Source organism: Metarhizium brunneum, chromosome 4 (assembly GCF_013426205.1).
Source record: "Metarhizium brunneum chromosome 4, complete sequence".
Classification (NCBI taxonomy): domain Eukaryota; kingdom Fungi; phylum Ascomycota; class Sordariomycetes; order Hypocreales; family Clavicipitaceae; genus Metarhizium; species Metarhizium brunneum.
Window position 1 is genome coordinate 163,079 of NC_089425.1, and position 27,616 is coordinate 190,694.

General features: G+C 43.4%; 10 protein-coding genes across 10 annotated transcripts; 4 read left to right on the plus strand and 6 right to left on the minus strand.

The window, feature by feature from the left end:
- Positions 1–50: 50 nt before the first annotated feature.
- hchA (Protein/nucleic acid deglycase HchA) lies at positions 51–935 on the minus strand (the record flags this gene model as incomplete). Its single annotated transcript, XM_014683784.1, has 1 exon — positions 51–935. One exon carries the CDS (start codon positions 933–935, stop codon positions 51–53), a length of 885 nt encoding a protein of 294 aa, XP_014539270.1.
- A 1,205-nt stretch (positions 936–2,140) lies between these two features.
- Positions 2,141–2,574, minus strand: G6M90_00g067210 (uncharacterized protein; the record flags this gene model as incomplete). The annotated part of the gene is made up of 3 exons (XM_014683783.1): positions 2,141–2,280; positions 2,336–2,481; positions 2,549–2,574. The coding sequence occupies 3 exons, from the start codon at positions 2,572–2,574 to the stop codon at positions 2,141–2,143; spliced, it is 312 nt and encodes a 103-aa protein (XP_014539269.1).
- A 581-nt stretch (positions 2,575–3,155) lies between these two features.
- Positions 3,156–4,292, plus strand: G6M90_00g067220 (uncharacterized protein; the record flags this gene model as incomplete). The annotated part of the gene is made up of 2 exons (XM_066130847.1): positions 3,156–3,398; positions 3,462–4,292. The coding sequence occupies 2 exons, from the start codon at positions 3,156–3,158 to the stop codon at positions 4,290–4,292; spliced, it is 1,074 nt and encodes a 357-aa protein (XP_065987242.1).
- A 2,448-nt stretch (positions 4,293–6,740) lies between these two features.
- Positions 6,741–7,793, plus strand: G6M90_00g067230 (uncharacterized protein; the record flags this gene model as incomplete). Its single annotated transcript, XM_014683781.1, has 1 exon — positions 6,741–7,793. One exon carries the CDS (start codon positions 6,741–6,743, stop codon positions 7,791–7,793), a length of 1,053 nt encoding a protein of 350 aa, XP_014539267.1.
- Positions 7,794–10,243: 2,450 nt separating this feature from the next.
- Positions 10,244–11,028, plus strand: G6M90_00g067240 (uncharacterized protein; the record flags this gene model as incomplete). Its single annotated transcript, XM_014683780.1, has 2 exons — positions 10,244–10,276; positions 10,324–11,028. 2 exons carry the CDS (start codon positions 10,244–10,246, stop codon positions 11,026–11,028), a joined length of 738 nt encoding a protein of 245 aa, XP_014539266.1.
- A 210-nt stretch (positions 11,029–11,238) lies between these two features.
- Positions 11,239–11,864, minus strand: G6M90_00g067250 (uncharacterized protein; the record flags this gene model as incomplete). The annotated part of the gene is made up of 2 exons (XM_066130848.1): positions 11,239–11,455; positions 11,530–11,864. 2 exons carry the CDS (start codon positions 11,862–11,864, stop codon positions 11,239–11,241), a joined length of 552 nt encoding a protein of 183 aa, XP_065987031.1.
- Positions 11,865–12,818: 954 nt separating this feature from the next.
- Positions 12,819–13,930, minus strand: G6M90_00g067260 (uncharacterized protein; the record flags this gene model as incomplete). Its single annotated transcript, XM_014683779.2, has 2 exons — positions 12,819–13,778; positions 13,856–13,930. The coding sequence occupies 2 exons, from the start codon at positions 13,928–13,930 to the stop codon at positions 12,819–12,821; spliced, it is 1,035 nt and encodes a 344-aa protein (XP_014539265.2).
- Positions 13,931–14,630: 700 nt separating this feature from the next.
- On the minus strand, positions 14,631–15,534 carry G6M90_00g067270 (uncharacterized protein; the record flags this gene model as incomplete). The annotated part of the gene is made up of 5 exons (XM_066130849.1): positions 14,631–14,827; positions 14,884–15,052; positions 15,115–15,142; positions 15,204–15,423; positions 15,480–15,534. 5 exons carry the CDS (start codon positions 15,532–15,534, stop codon positions 14,631–14,633), a joined length of 669 nt encoding a protein of 222 aa, XP_065987048.1.
- Positions 15,535–17,332: 1,798 nt separating this feature from the next.
- BDS1_1 (Alkyl/aryl-sulfatase BDS1) lies at positions 17,333–19,249 on the minus strand (the record flags this gene model as incomplete). Its single annotated transcript, XM_014683777.1, has 1 exon — positions 17,333–19,249. One exon carries the CDS (start codon positions 19,247–19,249, stop codon positions 17,333–17,335), a length of 1,917 nt encoding a protein of 638 aa, XP_014539263.1.
- A 3,548-nt stretch (positions 19,250–22,797) lies between these two features.
- Positions 22,798–22,974, plus strand: G6M90_00g067290 (uncharacterized protein; the record flags this gene model as incomplete). Its single annotated transcript, XM_014683776.1, has 1 exon — positions 22,798–22,974. One exon carries the CDS (start codon positions 22,798–22,800, stop codon positions 22,972–22,974), a length of 177 nt encoding a protein of 58 aa, XP_014539262.1.
- Positions 22,975–27,616: the final 4,642 nt, after the last annotated feature.

Genomic DNA, 27,616 nt, shown 5'->3' on the forward strand with positions numbered 1-27,616 from the left:
CATTTTTGGCGCTTATACCCGAGCGTATACCGTTTTCCCATGTCGACACTTTAACCGCGCTTGGCAACATCCTCAAGCAGAGTAGTCGCAGCAAGCTTGCCCAATGCATTCGAGGCCAGGGGCGAATCGCCCGTAAGGAGAAACCTATCCCGGTGAACCTGCCCCGTGATGCCCTTGTTGAGGGGCGTAACACCGAGCTTCTTCAGCTCCTCGCCCACGAGCCACGGCATCTTGCCGGGGATGTAGCCAATGTCAATATTGGCGCCAGTGTCGAGCGAGTCGGGAAACACGACAATCTCGTACCCGTCGTAGATGAACTTGCTTCCATCGGGTTTGCCCACGTTGGCGGCCAGCATGCTCGCCGGACCGTGGCACAGGGTGAGATAGTAGCGCTGGCTGTCGTGCGCCCAGCGGATGATGTCACCGACGAGTTTGGAAAAGGGCACGTCGTTGAGCACGCCGTGGCCGCCCGGGATGAAGATGCCCAGGTACGGCGTCTCGGTGGTGAAGCCGTTCTTGCCCCAGATGTCCTGGAGATTGAGCGGGCTGCGGATCTTGTCCTCGTACTTGGCGTAGATTTTCTTGACGGCCTCGTCTTCCTTGGGGTACGCCCAGACCTCAAACTTGACGGGGTCGCCGGACAGGGTGGCAATGTCAATGTCGAAGCCGGCGGCGTCGAGATGGACCATGGGCAGGAGCATCTCGACGGGATGGTTGCCGGTAGAGAAGAACTCGCCGCCGGCCATCTTTAGGTATCGTTCCTGGGTGGCAATGAGGAGGATCTTCCACTTGCCGCCCTTGTAGGCATTGGGATAGTCGGCGCCGTCAAAGTCGGTTTTGGGGGCCGTGTACTGCGTGAGAGAGTACTTGGACGGGAACCAGGCATTGAACTCGGCCTGGTCAGCCACCGGGGCACGGTCGGATGTGTTGGACATGATGATACTGAGGCACTACTGCAGCTGGAATAGTAGTTACGGGTGAGGGGAAGTGGCATTGGCCTTTTGGGGCTGTGGGCCGTTGACCTCTTTATACTTGACGTATTGATGGCAGGCCAGAACCTACACATGTATGTGTGGTATTCCCTGGCGTTCCATACAGGGCTGAATTGGCAAGCTGGCCAAGCCACTGTCGATCTTGAAGTCTCCATGATGCTGCGAGTTGCTAGGATGGCCCAAATAAGGTTTCGGCGATACTTGTCGCCCCAGGCGTTATTTATTATTGGTCAAGCCAGGTTCCTGCATTATGCTTAACCCCACACCGGTCCTCCAACGGAGCACACTCGCAACAAGTTGTCGAGATGGTTTGGCGGCAGTCTAGACTTTGGTGGATCTTGTGGCGAAACGTAACCAAGGTTCCGGCGGAGTCGTCTTGGCCTCCGTCGGAGTGCACTGGCAGCCTACTCATGTCTGTGTTATTCGATATGCGGAGATGATATATGCCGCTTTGGATATTGTTGGCATTGTCGCTAGACTCTTTGTTAATATCTAAAGCTATCTGGCACCGACTCGCCCTGACAGCACCTGGCGACTAAATGGTGTGATTACGTAACACTTTACCGACGAATATTACCCTGTGAACCTGAATAAATTATATATATTGTCATATTTGCGAGGGCACTTTGAAAGACCCAATGCTTAGCTTGTACTAGAATCTGTCGCGACTCAGTGACATTTCTGTTGATACAAACCCTGACTAGTCTATCCCTTAAGAGCCCCAGTTATGGTAATCTAGCGAGTATATCGACAACTAGATAGTGTGAACAAGTGTTTCGAATCCAAAGGAAGAAAAGGAAAACAAAGGGACATCTTTTGAGCTCTCCGCTGGTGTGTTTGTGGGTCGCAAACCTTGCCGGTATTCTTGCTTTGGGGTGCCCGGCAGGTTGGGTCTTGTTTCGATTCATGTCAAGGTATCTATTGGTATAAAACAGGGCTAGTGCCTGAAGGACAATCAAGGCACGAATATCATTGGTACTGAATAATAGCTCTACCGAGCCAAGCTAGTCTATCCCTTTCTCGTCGGTGCCTCCTTTCGAGACGCCTGCAGCCCGAGAGTCACTAGATGAATAAAGTCCACTTGGACATGCACCTAGTGCAACTGTTGAGGCGTTACTTGAGTCAATCGTTTGCCATCAATAACAGGCTTAGTACAACCCCACGCAAATGTCACCCTTGACCCTGGCCGTTAAATGAACTTCGGCTTCTAGGTCAAGTTTAATGCCAACGAGCAGCGCCGCTGCCTTCTGCTCTCCCTTGTCATCCGTGGCTCCTCTCAGCAGCTGGCCTGGGATCATTATCAACATGACTTGAACTGCAGCGTGTGAAACGTGGCAACTGACCAGCTGGCTTGGATAGAGAGGATAATGCAGGTACAGCCTGGCTAATCTGGCTCTGTCTCCGACGACCGCCCTGAGCCTGACCATCTACTTCCGGTTCGCCGCCAAAAGGTCCAATGGTTCCATCGGCCTTTGGCAACTTGGTTGCACTGTGAAGATTAGTGACTATTGTCGCATGTTGCTCCACAGTACTTAAGGGAATAGAGAGTGCTGTACCTTGCAGAGGAGGACGGGGTGGACATTGTATATAGGATTCGTAGTGTGTAGCAGACTGTTGATGTATGGCGGATAGTGTTTAACTTTTTTTATGATTTCACTATATTTATGTATTCCCAGGGACTCCCCATACTTTTCAAGTTGGACAAGTCGTGGGTGGTATTGGATGCTAAAACCCCCGAGACGCGTAATTGTATCGCATTTGACCTGATCGCCACATGGCTTCAAACCCGACCAGTTTTACCGCAACCAAACCAGGGGACATGCAACATAAAAAGGCCCTGATTGCCGGCAAGATCTGCGGTTTTTTGTCGCCGCAACGGTCGTGCACAGCTGTCCTGTCCAAAGTGGTCTCAGAGTGTCGTGATGTTATACTGTCACTGGCCCCATTGTGGTTCGATGCGGCTACATTCATGAAACAGTGCCGTCGGGAACAACCGTCTGTCGGAGATTTTCAAGCGACTCGGCGACGCCATGCTCAAGATTCTTTTTGTCAGCGGCGAATGACTACGGGGCGTTTTTTTTCTCGTGTTGTACGAACAATTGCCCGTCCATCAGGCTCCATGGCACTGAAATTGTTGTTGGACAAGCCTTGGATATTTTCGCCATGGGCAAGATAACAATTGAGTTCAATGACACTGAAGATATCGCCATGGCAATCCCACTGCTGCTGGCACTGTCCATCTGTCCGGCCATGCTCGGAACCCAAGAAGGGATACGGCAGAGCCAGGCGCAAAATAGGCGTGAGGAGCATCGGTCGCGTCGCTGTAATCTGATGGTGTCCTGCATCAAACCATCCGTCCGAAAGCGCGAAATAGACGGCACATTGGTCATGCTGAAAGATGCCAAGGTAAGTACCGACTCATCTACCCCATGTCAAAGGTGGAATGTAGCTAAGCTCCTTGTTGGTCAGCTCTATCTTGCCACACACAATCTCTCCGGGGGGCATCCGTTCGCGGGCTACTACTTGCCATACCCAGACTCAACATACGAAGGGCTGGTCAGTACCATTAGCGACGATCCACCCATGCTCAACTGGATATACGTCGACAAGAATACGCACGAAGTCAAATACGGTGAGCGATCTGCGGCGCAACAACACCTCACAGGTCCCTTTGACTGCACTCGTCAAGATCGGCGACTGACACTAGAGGGATGGGAGGGCTTCGCTGCCGTCGAGGAGCTCCCGGGCATATGGGCTTTATATTTCGACCGCGATGACGACGGCCTCGTCACCAAGGTCCCTCTGGGCACACGTGTCCTGGAAGTGGAACTGAACAGGCGGGAGAAGAAGGAGCCCAAGCCGAGCAGTGATGTAGAGCAGCCCCAGACGGATCAAGACGACGAACGAGCAGAACAGCGGGAAACTGTCGATGGAGCGGCGGAGACTGACTCCCACGACCATCCGGACGCGACTCTCGGTCAAGGCGGGAGAGGGATGGCGTCAGACCGCGTTGATTCATTGGATAGTACATATAGCGAAGAAGACGTGCGTCTTGCTCGCAGTGGCGTCGCGTCTGGTGAGCACCACGATGTAGATGACCTGCCTGGCACACCCAGTGTTACTACGGATGTTGTCTCTCGGAGCCCTCTGTCTTGGGGATACAGTGAAGATGATTCAAACTTCTTCGTCGACAGTCCTACGCCAGCAAGCAGCAATTTTCCTGTCGAGCATGTTGTCAGAGAAGAGAGGAGGACTGTATACGAGACTCCATACGTCGAAGATGAAGATCCAATTCCGTGAAAGATGGCACAAAGAATAAAGCCAACAAAATCCGCGCGTTTTAACGATAAGTACTTTAAAATTCTAGTAGGGGGTATTTGCCTATCAAGGTGCGGCTGCCAAGGGTAACCGTGTTGAAACTTGAAAGACTACATGTAGACCCATATACAATCCAGGAGCTGGATCCAGTCTACACATGCAAACCATGGCACCTTCGAAAACCCTGGTCCGTCATTCAGGATACGCTCGTTGCCAAACCTGCAGTTGTACGGCATCCACTTCCACTACGAATACCAATTCGAAGATGACGGATTTATGATGCTTTAGGCAATACAATACTGAAGCTTCCAGCGGCAAGGGAATTCCTTCCGGGTGAAATAAAATCCGTACCGTGGCCACGCACACTTGGCTCCAGAAAGCTCCCTGACCACATTTCCACGCTCTCTTTTACTGCACAAGCAACTTTCGCGCATGTGCCTGACCATGCAGTTGTATGAAACCCTCCAACGAGAGAACCTTCTTGACAAACCCTCGCGATGGACGGCCCGCCATGTCGAGTTTCTGTGCTCATTTGAAGACCCTCTACCTGCGCCAGATGACGGCTGTCTGCTTTGGGAACATGGACCTTCGCGTGCCGGCTCCGTGGCGTGTCTCCTGAAGCATAGCGATCTTGGCTGGCGAAGAGCCATGATGCGTAACCTTCTTGCCCACTCTGGGTCCAAGTTTGAGTGAGAGCCTCAGAACTATCGGACTAAAGATTGTAATTGATCTGCTCCAGGACAACCCTACCTTTTTTTTTTCGCGGTCGCCTTGTCGAGAGCTTTGAATGTCTTGTTTTCCGTCACGCCGATCCACGTCTATTCACAGCATACATTGACGGCAGCTCCGTACACCCACTGCACTCACGGCCTCTCAATCAGTCGTTAAAGTTGCCCTATCCGCGCATACTTGGGCTCATTATAGGGATAGCAAACCGACAATTGGTTGAGGACTGCAGTGATAAGGCGAACCTACGAGACTCCTATCGAGTACGTTTTCTAGTCTGACTCATTGCCTGTTTCGAAACTAACCGACTGGCCCTTCAGTCTCGCGTACTGTTCTCCGACCCAGATGATACATCACAGATGCACCTTTTTACAGCCGACGTGTCACGATCCTATCTGGATCGACTTATTCTCCTGTCCAAGGATATACCGGTAGATAAACTGCACATTCAACATATTCTCGTTCCGTACGAACCCAAGGAAACATTTCGTGGTCGCATCCTTCATCTCATAACTGGCGGGGAGGAGCAACAGTCAGTGAATTGCGTGGGACATGGTTGAAGATTACAGTCTACAGCGCCGAAAGCCCTACAACTAACAGCACTCCACGAAATGCGAAGTTCCGATTCGGCACGAAATTTCCTGGGCAAAGACGTATTGTGCATCGAAGCAAAATCGCTTAGGCCGACCGGATGAGAAGCGCTGACCGCGAAAACCGTATAGGCATCTTTAATTGTACGATGATCTTGGACGTAGTGGTCCTATGGTGTATCCTTGTACAATGTCTTTAGCGCCTCTGGTAGAGGACCTTACTATTCGTTTCCTCAGTTGCATCACTTGATGTATTCTCAACTACGCCCAAGCCATTGGCAAAGCGCTGCCTTGCGTCTGATATCGCGATAAGCGATTGTTTTATAAAACTGCCGAGGCTGAGGAAGGGAGCAAGGGGTTTGAGGCCATTGATGACGGTGGAATTCAGTGCACACGCACACAATTGAACGGCGACTTCCAAATCGCAATTCCGGAGGCGAAAGGAGACTTTCAGAAAGTAATTGACGGTATTCCGGTCTTAACCGATGAGCTTCTTGCTCAAGTAGTGGGTGAAGCACTTGCTCGTAGACTTTCACAGACAAGTAGCCTGTATGGTAAACAGTGCATATCAAATGTCCTTGCAGTCTGTATCTGTCTTCAGGAACTTACATTCGGCTGTAGTCATCGCGATTATCGCTATCAAATATTACGCAAAAATACTCCATTTGAGCATCACCGATTCATACCTCCGCCAGTTTAAAACACTTGGGCCAGATGAGCAATGTAAAAATCTAGATTCGTTTTTGCCTATAGATTCTACAGCCTGGTTCGACCTCAGCTAGCAATCAAGGCGGAAAAGTTACGTGCGGCACATCGTGGCTCTCATAGACCAGGCAGATGACGTCTACACATAGCGACTAATGTATGGGAGCAGTAGGTCAGGTCGATCCTTCCAATACATTCAAATTTGCCCGGCGCGAAAACGCAACGTTTGGAAAGCTCGGCTGGCCTGGCCACGCTACATGTAAGGACGGATTTTATTTCACCCGGAAACGAATTCCCTTCAATGTTAGCATACATGCCGGTACAACAGCGCATCTTGCCCTGCACTTTGTCTTGATAGATTGCATGAGTAAATTAACATTGAAATCAAACAAAATCCTTTGTCACAGCTATGACTGATTTATTCTTCAGTAGGGCATGCTCTCCAAGCAGCGCTGGCAATCTTGCCATCAAATCCGATAGCGGTGTTGATAGCGACCTCGTCGGTGGTCTTCGCAGTGGACGTGGTGCGAGTGGTAGCAGGCTGTCTGACAACGAGAAGCTTCTACTGCATAACTTTCTCCTTCATTGCAAACTGCCCGGACGCAAGGCAGACAGGCTTTACCTTGAAGATGCAACTGCACTAGTTTCGGTTAGCAACAGAGTTGTTGACACTCTTCAACGCGCCTTCAACAAGTACTATGTCGACAAGGAGCCACCGGAGTCGATCTACATTGTCTTTATTCGAATACCAGCCAGGAAAGTACCATCGGCAGCTTTCCATTCCGCCCAAAAACTGGCCGAAAAATGTGGCATGAGTGATGCGGACAAGTTTAAACATGAGTTTTTGTTCGAGTGGGCCATTCCTGACGACTTTGTGGTCCACTCGGTGTCGATCAAGACCTTATTAGATCGTGGACTCACGCTGAAGAAATTCCTAATAAAAGACCAAAGGTTGCCACCCACTGCCGAGTTGTGTCACAAAATGCGACATGATATTTTCCGCACTGATTCGGACGCCTGGGAAATCGGATTGGCTCTGGGCTTTTTTGTGAGGCCATTCGGAGCGAGGGCACCTTCTTGCTGGATCGCCAGCCAACTCTTTTGGGACCTCATCCAAGGCTTGTCTTGGGAGACCCTGAAGGGTTTGGGAATTCCTCAATCCGTGAAAATTGATTCCCGAGGTGGTGAATTGGGTCATGCGGCCCTTTCTTTCTTCGAGCAGATAACCGATGGCATTGAGACATGTTTAGACTGGTGGTTACTGGACGACCGCTTCGTGCTGGCTTTTGAGGAATACAAGCTTTGGCGAGATCTAAAAGAGGAGAGAATACTGGATGCTTGTAACTATCTCTATCTGATAATTCCTTCTCGCGGCTTCGAGTTGGCGGAAGCCAGCTTTGAGCGAGAGCAGACAAGGTTCATGGCCGAAGTTGAAGCAGCAGCTATCAAGATTGGTTTATAATGGGAGCAAGGTGAACAGCAAGGAACTTGGGGCGGCTTAATGGTGTTTGACGGTTCGAAATTGCTTTTTTAGCGTCAACCCAAGCCGACCCGCCTTGGATGATTTGATCTCATGATCATACTGGGGAAAATTAGCCAGAGACTTATGCCACATCGGAGTGATGTCTTACGACTCTGCATAACTATTGCGTTCTTTTTAGGCTGAAGTCCACTCGTACGATTTCACAACCAGATACCCTGGCTGCCTATCTCGAATTCTTCAGCCTAAAAGAATTCACCAACAAAACACTATCCACGTCCAGTAGTCATCGCATTTACAATTCACAACTACTGCTCTTTAAATTTACCCTCCAGTAAAAAGTTATGCTTTTCTTATCTATCAATGGTATACTTTACTAGTTACCAAGTACCATCATGCGTCGGAGGGTGCTTGCAACGGAGTTTCTACAATTCAGATCCATCAAACATCTCGCCCACTATGAAAAGGTAGGGCCGCCGCGTCCAATATCATCGTAAGATTGGAGATGTCTAAAAGCATCGACGAACCAAATAGTGTATTATATACGCCGCCATTGTCGGAATTACCGAATCCAAAGAGATGCCACCACCGGCCTTGAAGACCGGAAAAATGAATGCATGAAAAGTGAGAAAGGTACACCTTTCAAATTATGGCAAGCGGGCCGCCCCTTAGAACTAGGGAGAGAGGGGTTCGCGAGACAGTGCCATCAATGGCAACATGAGAAACGCCAATGAACGCGGAAATTCTGGACACAGTGTCAGTCATCATCTACATTTGCCTGCATCTCCGCCTTAACAAATGGAACAAGATTCAACCAAGCGAGGCTTAGAAGTCTTAATTAGAGCGTTTGTAAATGAATAGCATTCTAAATTAGCTTGGCAGATATTCCGTAACATGAAGGGCGTTTCAATACCCAGGGCTTATTGCAAACATGTTCGGTTACACGCCTCAACGCTGTGCAAAAGTTGCATTCTATATTCCGGTACCTTGAATTCCACAAACCACAAATGCAGTTTCTGGCTCAGGAAGAAGCATCCATGTAGGCGCTCTGAAACACAAGCACATCAGAGACACTTTACCAACCAGCGGGGTCATCAATAATATGCATGTACATTGTAGAACCAAGTCTTTTGCGACTTATAGTGATAGAACCAACCACAATTTGCAGGTCGGTAAACATTCTTTGCCATCTTCCCTGTGTGGACGCTTCAGGTTGTGTACAACACAATGTCTTCGGGCTCTACTCGCCCCAGTCGAGTCGTTGTCGAAAAGGAGGTTCAACCGCGGGCGTGGCACAATTATTCTTCCAAAGACAACTGACGGCACATGTTTGATCTTGTAAGTTCGTATAGGAGCTCCAATTTATCCGGTGTTGTACGTCCTTTGGAGCATTCCAGTTGAGTATACGAAACAGGTGCATATACACGTATAGCTCTTGAATGTAGTGTGGACCCATCAAAAGCTTCTGGTCATTATCAATCAAGCCTAGGTGAATTTCCATAGTCTTTCCCTACCGACTGATTTCTGTTCCTTAACGAGCTTCAGAAACGCCACAAGGCCTGATGGACTGTAACGCGGGAATGAAAGATTGCATAACGTGACAGAACCTCGGTTTCTGAACAGAAAGTCCGGGCTGTGGGCAGGAAACACGTCTACGTAGATGTTGTAGATAAGTATAGACGATCTTCAAAGGCAAAGCGAACTGCCTATCCACCTAGTGATTGGTCGAACACGTTGGCGGAACAGCGTGAACAGGCGCCGAGATTTTATTCGCACCGCATGTTACCATGTGCACACCATTATTGCGGCAAAGAATAAGGCAGAGTTGAAGGTTTCTTGGATGTAGTGCTTACTGACTTGTAGAACTGGACATTTCGTAGAAACGAGGCAGAGATGTCTATTTGCTCGTTGTGGTCCGACCAGTGTGGCCGATAACAAAGAAGCAAGAAGCTGGCATTGAATGCCCTTATTGAAACGAATTGTCCTTGCCTGTTCAGGCCTGGGTCTACCTTGTCCGAATGCGAAGCTCGCAGTCAATGTGGCGCAAGGGAGCAAATCATCAGCTTGAAACGCTCCCCGTGAGAACCACTGCTTTGCATACAGCGTGATAAATTAAGTTTGGCATCAGCCACCTTCACGCAAGGCCTACGAAGCCATTCACATTCTGACTACCCCGCTGCAGAAATATTCACACGGTAGCTCAAGACCCAGGCGCCATTCACATCGCCACAGCACTTGCAAATCAGAGAAGTGGCTGCGATTTCACGGCACCAGTTCTCTTCTCTGCCAGGGCATTCTTGTATACAGTATACACCAAATTAGATTGGGTATAAAAGTGTCGTCCCACATCGAGTCAATACACGTCATTCACGAAGCAAGCTACCCAAGCATCAGTGGCAAACGTCAACAAGACATCTAACAGACCATTCACAATGTCTACTACCGTTGAGCCAGTAAACAACAAGGTTAGGAAGCTGACCAAGATCAAAGACAATCATCTAAAAAAAAGCAGGTCGTAAGCCGCGACGAATGGCTCGCCGCCCGCAAAGATCTTCTCGAAAAGGAAAAGGAACTCACCCGGGCCAACGACAAGCTGACGGAACAACGCCGCGCCCTCCCCATGGTCAAGGTAGACAAGCAATACACCTTTCGCGATGAAAACGGGGCGACAGCCACCCTCGGCGATCTCTTCCATGGCAAGCCCCAGCTCATCGTATACCACTTCATGTTTGGCCCCGACGAAGAGATTGGCTGCCACGGATGCTCTCACACCGCCGACGCACTCCCCGACGTGCGACACCTGCGGTTCAAAGACACCAACCTGGTATGCGTCTCGCGCGCGCCTCCCGAAAAGCTGCAGGCCTTCAAGGCGGCCAACGGCTGGACGTGGCCGTGGTACTCGAGCCAGGGCACCGACTTCAACTACGACTTGCACGCGACGATTGACGAGTCCGTGTGCCCGGTGGAGATGAACTTCCGGACCAAGCAGGAGATGGAGGCCAGGGGAAAGCGCTGGTGGACCGGCGACGTGCCCGGCTTCAGTGTCTTTTACAAGCGCGACGGGGATATTTTCCACACCTATTCGACCTGGGAGAGGGGCGGGGACAAAATCATGCCGACGCTGCAGTTGTTGGATATGACGCCGCTGGGGAGGAGGCTGGACAAGTACGGACCGGCCGAGTTTCGACTCAAGTACGAGTATGATGAGAGCGTGTAGGAGGTTGATGACGGACGAGTAGGATCGGAAACGTCGGCCAGGGGGACAAGTGGTATGAAATTGATCTGGAGGAGTGTGTTTCAGGTAGCTTCATTATCAAATGGATCAAATTGCACCGGTGCACCAAGAAGTTCCCGTTCAAGAGGATTCAGTACCTCCGTTTCGATCTAGTGGCTAATATATCTGAATCAGTTGTAGACATGTCCGAGACTACTGTAGCAGCGGAAGGTCTCCCGCCGCTTGGGCCTTCCGGACCTCCTCCTCGTAAATGTCAACCAAGGCGTGGTATTCCCAGAGCAGCCCGTTGTTCATCCGCTTCCCTGGCGTCTGGTCATGGCCGCCGAATACCCGAACAGCGGAGTAATACACATTTGCCAAGGCCCTGCAAACCCCTTGTGCGAAAGTGTGTTCGCACTGGTAATGGAGACTATTGTTCCCAGAAAAAAGGGCGTCAGCAACTATATCATGTGTTGACACGGTTCAGCGCAGCACGGCACTCACTCTGTGCGAAATTGCATGTCTATTTTTAGCTTGTTGGTCCTGGTGAACCTCGTCTGCAGCCTAAAGTTGGCATACCCAAAGTCGTGCCGATGGCAGGCGGGCAAGAAGGGGAAGTTGAATGGGTTATTCGGGGAACTGGTGCATCCGTCACTGGTCCAGTCTACTTTGTTGGGTAGCTCATTGTCTCGACGGATGGTGAACTCGGGCAGTGGGATGTTGAACATGATACTGTCCGTTATATTCATGAGGGATCTGCTGGTTGTGTTGGAGTGCGAGATGGGACTGGCTGCTATTGTTGCTGCAATAGCAGTCAAGACTGTGAAGACGCTGCGCATCATGACGGATGTGATGGAGGATGAGTGTAGACGACAATATCAAGGACGATCAAGGACGCATTGATGGACAGATGAGTTCAAGATGCCTCATCCGGGGAAATCGAATGGAAATATATGTGTCGATCTGGTCGCAAAAGCTCGCGCTCGCAAGCCTGTCCCCTTTACGGGTTGCAGGGCGTTTGTGATCCACCGATGCGCAATAGTTCTAACCATGACTCCGTATTAGCGCCATGTCCTTACCCACGATTTCTCCCTGGGGAAGGTTTGCCAGCCAAGGTGCATAACTGTGCGTCTTTTTGTTCAGGTGAGTGCTCCGGGGCCCCGCCGGATGGGTTCGGGAGATTGACAAGACGGGGATTCCTCCACGGCGGCCAAGAGCCGAAGGGTGTGGGATTGGTCTGGCCGAGGGCCGCGGCGACGCAAGAGTTGGTCGCGACGGGGCAGGGTATAATGCCAAGCTGTTGAGTTGAATATAACTACTGGTAATACGACGGCTTGGGGAGTTGGTCAGATGACGAGACTGATGCAACCCCTGCCGCACTTGCGGAAGAATATTCTTAAACAGTCGGGATTCGGGTACGTAATCGAATTCGGATGTCGCCGCGGCTGTGAGAAGGTCGGCCGCCCATAGTTTTAACTGAAGAATTTTAACTTGCATCGGGAACCATAGCCGCCGGCCGAGGCCATTCTGGCGGCACATTCCCCAGTCCCGTAAACGAGGCGTTGCTTGGGTCCTATAACAAGCTTTTAAGCTTCAATCTAAGCTCGGTAGCAACCTCAAATTGGGTCGGCCACCGAACGGTACATGCTCAATAAACTGTAAAAGAAGGCTCAATTCCGTAGCTATGAATAAATGGGTAAATGTACATCAGTGTGGCGTCGCGCGGCGTACACTCTAGGTAAATGTAAAGTAAAGGGGGTATACAAGACAAAGTTGAAACAAACGCCATGGCATTAAAAAGCGTAACAAGACAGAAAAACAACGATGCACCAGGCAAGCAAGACCCACGGGCATCGGGCACGTCCAGCAGCATTATCCTCATCGCCGCCGCCAGCGCTGGGGAGTCCGGATGAAGCCAGGACCTTCTTCCCTGATGGGTACTGAATGTTATAAACGGGGGCGCCTTTGAGGGAAACCTGCCCGCCCAAGACGTGTGGACAAGACGGCTGATTGGCATCCGGCCAGTGTAATTTGCACTGCTCGTCCACGCCCAGAGTGCATATCGAGTCAACAATGTTGAGCGTCATGTAGTTGTTTGCCACCCAACTGTCGGGCTGCGCCAGACAGCCGGCAAGAAAGTTCATGCTGTTGGCGGCGCTCAGGGGTAGTTTGTTGTCCTTGGTGTGAATGAGGGATTTGCACCTCGACGCATCGACGTTGCGGTACTGCATGGCCACGGGACCGCCCGCGGTTGGCTTCTCCGTGGCAGACTTGCCCGTGTAGAGGTAGTTCCACGCATCGTAGCTGACGTCGTGGGCGCCGGTGGATTGGTCGATTCGGAGGAGGTAGACTCGACGATGGTCGTACTCGAGCGAGACACATATGTTGTCGCAGTCGACCGACTGTGGCCAGTACGCCACGCGGTTCGTGTCGATCTTGCAGCCGGGCACCCCAATCGACGACGAGTAGCTGTCGTGAGGCGTCGCCCAGATGGTGGAAGTGTCTTCTCGTTTCGGCGTGACGCAGGCCGAGCCGCAGTCCGAGTCGGAGTTGGAGTGGCCGCCAAGGCGAGGCAGCGACAGCGACAAGCCCGTCGCAGCTAGGGAAGGAATGCGCATGCCATCAATCTGGGGGTTGGGGACTGGCGCGCGGCGGACGGCATGCGGTGAGGAGGCGGGCCAAGCGGACACGAGAGAAGGTCTCTGCGTTGGCAGAGCCGGCACTTGGGCAGAGAGCGCGGGCGGCTGGCGCTTCTTAGTGGGAGAGAGGCGGATGGATAGGTGAATTAGCGAATGAGTACTCCGTAAAGGAGTGACAAGTGCCCTCGCACAGGCAAGGATGACAATGGAAATGGAGTGGGAATGAGGCTGGGGACGAAAGGACCCGCGATCAAGTCGACGGCCATCCTGGTGTTGGGCACGCGAAACAGGGGTTGATGAATGTGATTGGTCCGGGCCAGGCACCTGGTTCGGCGGCTCAGGCACATGGGCTCAGGCACCAGGGACCACCAGACTTTAATGCAGACATTGGAACGCCCCGGTGCCTTGGAATTCGCATTGACCCGTTAATTGCATTAGGTATACACTGCAGTACTCGCTTGTGTGAGCGATACAAAGTGTTCAATGTTCCATGTTATTATTCAATCTTTTACCCCCACCCGCGAACAGTCAGACCAACCCTAACCCTCGCCTGCCGCCAAGCCGTCCTAAGAGCCCTGTGCCACAGCACTACCTTCGGACACCATGGCGGCAGGGTTGTGAATGGAATTTAATCGGTGTGCTTGACCCTTAATCGGTCCCTCTGGGTCCAGTCCGAGCCGAAACCCATGAGGGGAAAGGCTTCCGCGAACAGGCGGGCGGGTAACAGATGTAATGAATTATTTTCTGTAAAAATATAATTAGAGAATACGAAGAGGATGCATTGTACGTAAAGGCTAGGCTCCCCCGTGTATAAAGAGAAGGCGGCCTTCACTTGTGAATCTGCTTGTATACTCCTCTGTCGACAACGACGATGACAAAGCCGACTGCAATCACAAAATCAGCATGCTAGTAGAGCTGGCTAGTATGAGAATGCAGCATAACCTCGCGGCGTCGGCATGCCCAAGATTACATCTCGGATGGATAATCTTCGTAGAGCCACGGGTCTTTGAGCAAGTCTCTAGCCGTGCTTCGTTCACTTGGATTCCACCTGATCATTCTCTTCGCGAATTCCAGGAATTTGGCCTTCTCCAGGCCACTGATTCTAGCCACGGTCTTCTCAAATTCGATGTCCTGAGGAACTAGGTCCGAGTGCTTGAATCTACCTTTACTCGCGTTTCAGTGAGCTGGCTTCGTGTTTCCAGTATAGTTATAAACTGACCATCAGGCGTATAAAATATTGATGTTCTCTGACCGCAAGAAAGCATATCATCAGGTGGTGGACCCAGCAGACCGGTGAGCTGAGCAATGCGCACGCGCTCATCATATTCCTCGCCAATCCGCTTATCAATCGGATCGAGTAACCGTCTCCCCTCAAGGAGATCCCAAATCTAAAAAGTTGTCTTATTAATGGTGTACTTGCCCCCGTGGCTATTGACATTGGGGGTCTTACCATGACTCCCAGACTCCATATATCCGCGCTATAAGAGTACCCAGCGTCAAGAATCACTTCTGGGGCGTGGTAGGAATCTGCTTGAATACATCCAGAATGTGGTATCTTGCCCGACACCGATGAACCGAAGTCGGTAATCTGTATTATCCCGGGTGGGTTTGGAAAACTGCCCGTAGTCATTTCGCGAAAGATAAATGATGCCTTTGTCTGTAACTTTTTGCGGCAAAGGATTCACGTACTCATCGCGAGCATCTCTATCCAAGATGGCAGGGTCCTCAATCTTGACCAGAATATTATCCGGCTTTAAATCTACCTGGGAGTTAATATTGTATGTAGTGTTTGGAACTTTGGATAGTCTGACAAACCTGTGTGAATGACCTCGCATTCTGAATGCAAATAATCGAGCCCCTGCAAAGTCATTTGCAGAATGATTTTGAGAACGCTACAGGGGATCACCCCTCCGACAAACCTCCGACAATACAACCATAATGGTTCTCGTAAGGATTCGAGAACAAGGCACAGATGGGTTCCAGAAGCACCATCAATAGTGAATGAGCCCAAGAGTCTTCTAACAAAGTTCCAACCCTCATGTCCTTGACTTTTGTCGGAAATGTGTTGAAAAATTGCGAGTTCGTTTTCAGAAGTTTGCCGACAATGGCGATGGTTGACGGTATTGATCTTGAGCGCGACGTATCTTTGTTGAGACCAGCGCCAACTAGAACCGAACGATTAAGGTTAAAACTGAAGTGTCAAACGTTGCGAAGGGGAATAAATACCTGTGTAGATCTCTGGCTAGCCATACTGTTGAGCTTGATCCATAGCCAAGTTTAGTTGCAATTTGATATCTACCGTTCAGCACCTGGCCAAGGAAAACAGGATAGAAATGACGGGTCGCATATTATGGGGTCTTCTCTTCTTCGATGGGCAAAGAGGAATCAAGTCGAGGTGCAACCGCAGCTGACGGAGGCCATGGCGAAGTGCCAAGGCCGTAAGCGACCGTGCTTTACAATACTTGAATAAATTCATTGGATGGCGAGTGTTTCCTCCGGGCAGAGCATGTCCGATTTTAGGAGGTGATCATTTAGTCGCTGCTCGGATACTGACACGCGTCGATCATGATGAGCAAGCGTCGACGAGTCTATACGTGACTCGCCGTCATCCCGGCGCAAATCTTAGTCAGCAATTTACCTGGTTCTATTATCTAGGTATGCCGCCAGCCGGTTACCAGGCTGCCGATGTATTATCATAGAAAAGAGCCGCTAATTAATTCCCACGATATGGCCATGCTCTGGACGCTGCCCCCCCAGAGACAGTGGGATGTCGCCAATTTCGGACCGGTGGAAGATCAGTAGGCAGAACGAAACCTGAAGGAAGACTACAAGACTACGAGCAAGAGAGTGAGAGTTTATTCAAGCGGCTGTACACAAGCAGGAAAAGTAATCTCCTAAGGAGAACTGCGACTCAAGCTATCCAGAGCTGTGGCACGAGTAGCAAAGAGCAGATAGCACGAGGAATTTCTGCTCTGGGTATGATTTAGAAAAAAAAAGTGTAGGGTAAACTATATTTTTCTTTGCTCGTTTACCTGTTTATGCCGATAACGCCCGGTTCTACAAACTGCAAGTGCAGGACGTTGTTAAATTATTCCAACCAGCACGTGAAACTGATCTGTTATAGAAGGTATGTTTGCAAGGAAATAAACAAATACTCGAAGGAATAACAGGGCTTGAGCCCACACACAATATGAAGGAGATGGGTTGGAGGGGAGAAGAGGAAAACGTATAATTAATACACACTTGATCCAAATAGCTTTGCCGAGCCGAGTGGATGGTCTTAATCTAGGCATGGGTGGTGATGCGTCGTTGTCTCGCGGCTTGGTCTATGCGAGAATGGCCATGTTATTAGCTGAATAGCAGTCCATGGCACATTTATGGCTGACGCCTTAAAAGTTGAATATCTGGTGGTCGAAGAGGTACCAGGATAGATGTCCGGAAACTGGTCTAAAGCTGCAGCGCGTCTGGAAAGGGGGATTGTTTACCCATGTCGCCGCGCCAGCCTTTAACCTCCTGACGCCTGATCCAATCAAACCATGGTGATAACTCTAGTTTTCAAACCCTTACTCAAGGTATAGTACTTTCCTTGGATGGCTTGACACACACACGCACCAAGGGGTTGAAAGGGGGTCTCATTCAAATCATTCTAGCTATTCAGTAGATACAACTTAGGGAGTAACAATGTTAAACGCAACATTTGGTTGTGTAACGAGTGATGTAATCATATCCCACGCAAGCGTATCCCCATAGGTAGTCACGTTGTCGAGAGAGTCGATGCTCGTGGGTTTACCCGCCACCGCCGATGCCACCAGTTCAACAAGAGCCTTGTGCAAGAGCCACACGGTTAATGTAACATTGGGGTCCCGCGGCTCCGGAGACGGAACGTACTCGACAGCTCGTCCCGTGACGGCACCGTTGCTCAGCCGGACGTGCCAGCCCGCACCTTCAGTCGGCTGCTTCGGCGACGCCTTCATATCGCCTATCATGAACTCAATGGTGACGCCCGGCTCATTGCATGCCCGAGGGCCATCCACGTTGATGGCCACCACGTCAAAGAGCTCGTCGAGGTCAACAGACATTAAAGACTCGAGTGACATTGCGTTGACAGCAGCTTCGGGTCCGTGTTCCAGTTCATACGCCCCCGTCAAGTAAATGTTGCGCCACGTGCCGTTTTCGCAACCGTACCCAAGTGTTGTATAGACTGATATCAGCTCCTTCCTTGCAGCAGCATTTTTGTCGTCGGCGAAAACGAGGTGGTTTAAAAGAGTGGCTGCAAATCGCAAATCGTTGTTCGCGATAAAGTCTTTGGCCTTGGCCAGAACTTGATCGCTGCCGCCCATGCAGGCGACATATCGCGTCGCCGACTCTACGGGGGTACGCGGCCATAGATTTGCCGGGTTACCGTCGAACCAGCCCATATACTTGTCATACACGCCCTTGACATTATGGTTGACAGACCCATAGTACCCCCTGAGGTGCGTCTTGGAGCTCAGATTCGGCGGCATCTGGATGCTTTCGGCAATCTCCACGGGAGTCTGGCCGCTGTTGAGGTGTCGGAGCGTTTCGTTATGAAGGTACGCATAGTAATCGCGTTGCTCCTCCAGGAAGGGGAGGACCAAGTTCTGGTCGTCTTCATTCCAAGTCGGCCAGTGGTGGCTAGCAAACACGACTGATGTTTTGTCGCCAAACAAGGCAATAGCTTGATCAAGGTGTCGCGACCAGAGTCTCGCATCTCGAACCTGGGCGCCCCGAAGTGTCTGGATGTTATGTAAGGTATGAGTTGCGTTTTCCGCCATGCAAAGGGCCTTGTATGCCGGAAAGTAAAAGTTGACTTCGGCCGGGGCTTCTGTGCCCGGGGTCAACTGGCAAACAATCTCTAGCCCCTCAATACTAGGGGATAAAATACCATCTTGCTTGATGTATTGATTTGGCGCAAGCAAGGAGCTGGTTCCTGACGGCAACGCTTGGCCCAACCCACAGCCAATTTGTCCTGTCGGCGACTTCGGCAGTCCTTCTCCGTACATATAAATCGACCGCCGGCCCATTGCTGCTCCAACGTAAATATTTTCACTCACAGCATGTTCCAGAAAACCGTCAGGACCAATAATTCTGAGATCATCACCCGCAATCTCTGTAATTGCCTGGGCGCCACCAAAGTGATCGCCATGGCAATGGGTATAGATGAGGGCCTTAATCTCTGGGTCTTGGCCAAACTGGCCTTTGTGGAATTCCTGGTAGAGGTTAAGGGACTTTCGCGCGGTCTCTACACAGGTCAGACAGTCGATAATAATGATGCCGTTGGTACCCGGAATCTGGATAATGTTCATGTTGGCTATGTCCGTCCCACGCACTTGGTAAATCCCAGTGCTGACTTGGTAGAGACCTGCTTCCACGGCGCAGAGCTGCCCTTGTCTCCATAGAGACTTGTTAGCGGTTTCTGGGGCCTCTTCTTGAAGGTAATTGTAGGCGTTATTGTTCCAGATAACTTCTTGCTTCCGATCGGAGTAGATGAATGGATCTACGAAAGTAGCAACAAGACCCTTTTGAGCAAATTCAAAGTCATGATTGTCGCTTGGGGTGCTCATGATGAAGAGTAATAGATATGGTCGTAAGGAAGATTAGAAGTGAAAATGAGCAACAAGAAGGGGAGCTTTAGTTTTTTGATAGCGGCCTGGCTCTAAATCTCTCCATCACCATCCTTCCTCGCGTCAAAGACCAGCATTTTATAAATTGATAAAGAGGCGGTTACTCTGGATGCAACCCTACCCCGCTTCCAATTGCAACACAAGAAAACTACTACACGGGAGAGATGCTGTAGACTAGTTGTCCCCGATCCTCCCAAGTTTGGAAACGAGTGCATTCAGGTGCGGGTGTGACGGGTCCAGACTCCATCCCCTCAATCGTATAGGGAGTATGTAGCAACCGCCTACATATGACATCATGCATCAACTAAGTATAATTACACGTTGATCTACCCGATGCAAAGTATACCGCTCATCTCATACTTGACATGTCATCTGAACGTCGGACATGGGAAAAGCGAGTGGCGTTCATGGCTTGCCTCTGGTAATGTCACTTATCACCGGAGGCACTACGTGCTTGAGGGTTAACCGGTTCACGTTTCCAAGCGACAGACCAATAGTTCACTACCCGGAGATGCTGCAGAAGATGGAGGGACAGCTACATTCTTTTGGACTAGGATACAGAGTCATCGCGGCAAGACAAGATAAGAGTGAAATAGTCACAGCGTGTCGCAAGCGACTGTAGCCGTCGCTTCCACGTAGCCACACCGGTGACACCACATAAATGCTACGCCGCATACGCTGGGCACTTTTGTAAGCGTCGACGGCTGTCTTGTCAAATGGACGCAAAGTTCGCCATCCAGTGCAGCGAGTTACTCCATCACACTGCTCTCATATGTACACATAACTTCTTTAGCCTATTATTTGCAAGCGGGAGTATGAGCGGCCTGGTGGCTGCATCTCTCAGTAAAAGCAGAAAAGGCCACCAGCATTAACCCTGTTGAAGGCTGGCTGACAGTGCCATGTGTAACATGGCGTGTATAAGTGTGAAGGTAGGCCGCTGTATTGAAGCATGAAGTTGACAACAGGGACATCGTCATCCTTGACAAAGCTCACACCTATTGCGTCGCATTATATTAGGCAAGCGGCTCAGTGCTGGCGAGATTCCCCAAAAGGCCAGCTGGTTTGATGGCAGACTATCACCCTGTTTCTCGCATGCCTTACCAAAGCGGCGTCGTTACTTCATCAAGGTACGAACATCAGGAATGAAAAAAATTAACATGGTGGTAACCATCTCAATGTCTTTTCGTAGGATACACTTGTTAACATAAAATACTGTATTGGCTATCAAATTGGAAAAGGTGGCCTTGGCCTTGTTTACGTCGGCGCTTTTCACTTTCGGACTACTTTAAAGTTGGAGATAAGTGGTGAATCTAGGGGCCGACGTTGAGGCGAAGCAAGAGGTCTCGATAAAGCTCACAATACGAGACATCCTCAAGGATCTCGAATATGAAGCTGATGCGAAGCTTAGGCACCAGAGATGAGCAACGACTGCAATGGCAACAGAAGATGCCCATCCAATCCCCACGCCACCTACTACTTTACCATACGCAGCAAATTTGCTTGTTTTTGAATGGCCTCGGCACTTGTAATGCCGTCGTCTTCCTCGGAAACGCTCGTTGGAAATAGTACGGCTAATAGTATCTGGAAGGACACGTTGCCATAGTAGATGAGATGCATGCGATAGTGATAAGGGCAAGCATTGTGTGCTAAATCCGCAGGTACGCCAATTTTGGAAATTTGTGTCCGGTGGTTCTTGGTTTATACGCGTATTTTTGGTAAGATGAGGAGTTTTGGATACCCGGATGCGGACACCACCAGATGCGAACGGGCTTGCATATAGTCAGTATATTCCGTTCAATACAAGTTCGATGGCACCATCATCGCTGAAAATCCGTTGTCGTCATGTTGCTTGCGCCAGCCGGTTACGTTTCGTAACTGCCCGACTTCCAGCCCGTAAGCCACATTTCCCTTCAAGCTACATTGCTTCTCTCTGAAGCGTCTCGCAAGTCCGTCAGCCGCCTTCTCGCGGCTCATCCGGGGACAGGAGAGGCGCAATGTTACACGGAAAAGGCCCAACAGATCGTGAAGCCCAACAAAGGGGCTTCACCGATGAGGAACCTGTTGGTTACACAGCTGGAACAGGTGCCCAGGTAAGAGCCCTAGGCCTGGGCGTTCCTTTCATGTATATAAAGCAGTCACCTTACTCTTCCTTCCTCTTAGCAACTCAGGACCTTTGATATCCTACGAGATTATTATTGAATTGAGCCCTTTTCGCTCCAAGCCTTCATATTGAACCCTTGTCACACGCAAGGTCGTTTGGTGCAGCACCATAAATACGTTTGGTAAGAGTTCGTCGAATTCCTACTGTGACCAAGGTTCAAATTCAGAAATAATCTTGAAGGGTCTCAAAGGTCCTTGGTTTTCTACAAGGAAGAGAGGGATTAGTGACCACTGTATATACATGAAGGGAACGGCCCGGCCGTGCCTAGGTCTCCTGCCCGGGCTCATGTTTAATCTTCGTAATCAACAGGTCCTTTATCGAGGCCCCTTTGTTGAGATTCACGATCCGTTGGGCCTTTTCCGTGTAACAGCAAAAGAGAAATTCGTGAAGGCGTTTTCGCAAGAATTGTCTCAGGAAATTAACAGGCTATTCAGAATGCAAGGGAGAAGCTTGGCACAGCTTGATGGTCAGACAGTAACCAACATTTTTGCCCTAGGGTTAAACCGAGAAAAGAAGGGTATTCTAACAACGTTACATGTACATAGGTGGACTTATAACTCAGTTTTAGAGACGGCTATACCCCAGATACATGGGATGCAGTAGTAGCTAGGTGACTTGTTACCAACATCGAAAGCTTCAATGCTGTACCCTTAGTTTCATCGCCGTATAGCGGGGTACGGATGCTGCTCAATAAGAGCTCGTTGTTTTTGTGACATGAAGTTGGATTCAAGAATGTTTATTTAGACGTCGGCTGATGCCGATGCAATGACGCCGCCAAATGAAGGTCTTAAAATATGCCCCCGAGCATCAACTATGTAAATACCTAGGTACATAAGATACCCAGCTCCTCAAGAGCGTCCCGTCTTGTTTATCCGCAAACACTCCCCTTACATGATGAATCAAACAGTCAAAACCGTTACCAGCAGCATTCCATCCGGAATCCCTAAAAACCGGGACAGGCCGACATGTTATTTCTAGCCAAATGTCCGCGAGCGGCTCCAACGATGCCCCGAGAAGCCACAATCATCAACTCCTTTGGCGCTGGCTTTGGTCGGTATGATATTTCCAAGACACGCAATGTCTAGGCCTCAAACATATGCAATTTGTTGTGAATTATGTTGTCGCCCATTCCTCACGACGGGCCTCGACCGTTGGCGACATTCGAGACGACATGGAATCACCTAGGCCAAACGCAACTAGTAAACACTCAGGCATATAAACTCCATCTTCGGGAAGGTTATTCCTGTTTGTTCTAGTATTTCCTCCTGACCTTTAAAATATATTAAATAACACAACAACCACACCATGCTTTTACCAGACCTTCGCCATGTTCATCAAGACAGTCATCACCCTCCTGTCCCTGGCCGCCCTCGGAGGAGCGACTGATCCTCCCCATGACGAAAAGCACTGCGAGAAGGAAGACATCTTCCCCGACTTTGAAAACTATGAAAAATGGGCTATCTGCAAGGAGCAAATCACCACAAAGCGCTTCCCAACCCTCTAAGCCTGTTACACGGAAAAGGCCTAATAGATTATAAAGCCTAATAAAAAGGCTTTATACTAATATAAAACTTATTAGTTATATAGCTAAAATATATACTTAAATAAGAATTTTAAGCTTAAATATTTTTTTTATATATATAAAGTAATTATTTTTTTTTTTTTAAAATAACTTAAAACTTTTAATATTTTATAAAATTATTATTAAATTAAGTTTTTTTTTACTTTAAGCTTTTATATTAAACTTTTATTATAAATAATTTTATATTTTTAAAAAAAATCTTATTTAATTAATTATATAATTTTTTTTTTATATTATATTACTTTTTTTAATTTTTTATAAGTAAAATAATATAAAAGCTTTTTTAATATTATTAAAAAAAACTTTTAATAAAAAAAAATATTTTATTAAAAAAAATATTTTTAAATAATAAAAATATTAAAAACTTTTTTTAAAAAATAAATAATTTTTTAAATAAAAAAGCTTAATTATTATTTAAATTTTTATTTTTTTTTATATTTAATATAAAAGCTTTAATATAATTTTTATATAATATATAAGTAATTAATATAAATAATATTAATTTTAATTTTAATTTTAATTTTAATTATTTTAAAAATTAATTTTAAAAAAATTTTCTTATTAAAAATCTTATTAATTTTAATATTTTTATTTTTATAAATAATAATATTATTAAAAAAATTAATAATAATAAAAATAATATTAAAAAAAAATATATTTTAAATTAAAAAAATTTTTTTTAATACTTAATATTTTTATAAAAGTAAATTTTAAAATATATTAAGTAAAATTTATATTTATTAATAATATTTTAATTATATTAATTTTAATTTTAAAAATAATAAAATAAAATAAAAAAAAATAAATTATTATACTTAATTTTTTTAAAATTATTACTTTAAAAGTAAAAAAAGTATTATAAGCTTTTATTATAACTTAAATTTTATTTTAAATTATAAAAATAAAAAAAATAAAAAAATTAATTACTTTTTAAATTATAAAAATTATAATATTTAAAGTTATATTAGCTTTAACTTTAATTATTATATTAATATTTAAGCTAAAAAAATAAAATATTAAAAAATAATTAATTAAAGTTATTAATACTTTTTAACTTATAATTATAATTTTATAAGCTAGTTAAATAATTATTTATAACCCTTTAAGCTTTAAAGTAATAATAAGAAATGCTTTTAAGCTATTAATTAGCTTAAAACTAATTATTTTATTTAAAGTAGCTTAATATAATATTATTAGCTTTAATTTATAATTAATTTAAGTATATAAAGCTATTTATTTTTAGGCTATAAATATTAAAAAAGCTAATAAATATAACCTTTAAGAAATTTAATAAAAATACTAAGAAGTTTATAATAAATATTAAGAAATTATTAATATTACTTAATAAAAACTTATTATAAGTAAAAAAAAGTTTATTTACTTTTATAATATAATAAAGGAATTTACTTATATATTTATTAATAACCCTTTATAATAAGGGGGAAAACTATAATATAAAGCTACTTTTATTAACTAGCTTTATAGTATTCTTCTTAATTTTCCCTTTTATCTCTTTTTTTTTTCTTACTTTTTTAGCTATTTTATTAAGTTTTTTAATTTTTTTAGTATTTTTAGCTTTTAATAATATATTTCTTTTTTTATTAATATCCTTTATAATAATAGCCTTTTTATTACTTTTTTAGGCTTATTAGCTTTAATTCTTAAAGTTATAATAAATAACTTACTTATATTAGGCTTATTACCTTTTTTAGTATTAGTTATAATTATAGTTTTTTTTTTAGGTTATTAATTATTAATTAAGTCTAATATTAGTAAGTGCTTTAGGGAGTAATATAAAGCCAGAGACTTATAAGTAGCTGCTTTATAAAGCAATTTATTTAAATTAGGTATATAAAGGTAAAACAAGGAGATTATAAGGAAAATAATAAGCTTTATAAAAATTAGATATAAACTTTATTAATTTATATTATATTAGATTACTTTAAGTTTTTTAGGGTATAACTCACGTGGTTATAAGTCGCTATTATTATTATATACTTTTATTAGTATATAAAATTATAAATTACCTTTTAAGCTAGTAAATTTAATATATTATAATATATATATTATTTTTTAAATTATATATTATTATTAAATTAGCTAGGTATAGCTATTAATTATATTACTAGTAGGTCTTAGTAATTAACTAGCCTTTTTTTTATTTTTTTTATTATAATTTAATATTTATTAATAATATATATAAATAAGTTACTTAATATATTAAAAAATAAAAAAAGTATAATAAAATATTTACTTTTTTTTAACTTATTTAATCCTAAAATAATAACTAAATTTAGACTTTTAGGTATAAATTAAGCTATATATAAAACTAAATATAACACTAAATAATAAAATAATAAAACTAAAATATAATAATATAAAAATTTATTAAGAGATTATTAATATATAAGTAAATTAACTTTAAGTAACTTAATACTTATAATAAAGTATATTAATAAAAACTTTATATTTTATTTATATTTATTATTAATAAAGTAATAAAAAAAATAAATAAAAATAAATAAATAAATATTAATAAAACCTTATAAAAAATTAAGAAATAAGCTACTTTAATATATATAATATATTTTTTAGTAATATATTTATAATAACTTATAATTATATATAATATAAAACTTTAAAACCCTTAAATACCTTATTATAATAGTAGCTTAGGTTCTAAAGCATAGTAAGTCTATTTCTTAGGAAGTAAGTTAGGTTAAATACTATAAAGTAGCTTTTAAGTAGTATTATAATAAAGCTATTAAAAATATAACTTTTAATAATAAAACTATTACTTAAATTAATTAATAAAAATCTAAATTATTTAATTAAAAAAATATTTTTTTTTAAGTACTTATTTATTTTTTTATTATAAACCTAAATTAATTAACTTAATTATTAATTTTTTTAAACCTTAATTAATTAGCTTAATTATTAATTTTTTTAAGTTTTATTTTAAATTATTAGCTTAAAGCTTTAAGCTTTTAATTTTCTTTTAAATTATATAATAAGTTATATACTTTTCTTTTTTTTATTTTTATAATTATATTTTACCTTATTAGTATAGCCTTATTTTATATTTTATATAATAATATTTATAATATTATACTTTTTTTTTATTAGTTTTATTCTTAAAGCTATTAAAATAAGCTAGCTAAAATTTTAGGGTATTTTCCCTTTTATATTATTATATACTATTATACCTATTAATTATATTATTAAGTAAAAGTTAAGAATATATTCTTAAAAGTTTAAATAGTATAAAGCTTTATTATATTTAATTCTTTTTAATCCTAAAATTATAAAAAAAGCTTTTTATTCTTATTATAAGGAAAAAAGTATTACTTTTTATTAGTTATTCTCCTTTAATTCTTCTTATTATACTTAGTATATAATAGATTATTAGTTTTATTATAATATTTAGGGTATTTTACTGGCCTAGCTTTATTATATAGCTAATTATTATATACGTTTTAAAAGGGAACTTAAATCTACTAAAAAAAAGTATTATTTAATAAATATAAAAATAAAATATTTATAAAAATAAAAGAAATTATAGTTTAAGAAAATAATATATATAATTATATATAATATTAATAATATTAAAAAGTTAGAATATATAAAATATAAGAAAGTAAAATAGCTTTAAAAGAATATTAATATTTTTCTTACTTTTTTTAATAACTTAGATTTTATATTAATTTATTTCTTAAATACTAAATTTAATATTAAGTTATTAAATAATACTTAAAAAATTAATTAAAATATATTTTTTAAAAATAAAACTATTTAAGTAATATTAAGTAGTTTATAAGGTTTTTAGTTAATTTTTAAGTATTTTTAGAGTTTAAATATTCTTTTTACTTAATAAAATAATAATAATTTTTTATATTTTCTTATACTTTAAGTATTTATTTAATTTTATATTTATTAGTATTTTTTATTATAATATTTATAATAATTATAAATTTATTTAATACTTTTTTTAATAATAATATATAAAATATAAAATAAATTCTTATTTTATTTAATAATAATAATTTATAATTAATATTTAAGATTTTTTATTTAATAAAAAATAATCTAATTTTTTTTTAATTAAGTTTATTATTAGATTATTTTATTTTAATATTTTTATAAATAAAGTATACTTTATATTTTTTTTTAGAATTAATATTAATAATTTTTTTTATTTATATAATATTTTATTTAGTTTTATAAAAATATTTATTTTTATTATAAATATTTTTATATTTTTATTATAATTATTATATATATTATAATTATTAATATATTTACTTTTTATATTATATATATTTTAATAATAAAATTAAATTTATAGTTTATCTTAAATAATAATATTTTTATATTATTAATTTTAAAGCTATTATAAGCTTATTATATTAGTAATAGTTATTTTACTTAATTATTTTATTAGTAATTAATATAACTTTATAAATATTATTTAAGTATTTAATTTAAGATTTTTATTTATTTATTTAATTATAAATAAAATATTATAAATAAGCTTTACTTAACTTTTATAGTTTTTATAAAGTAT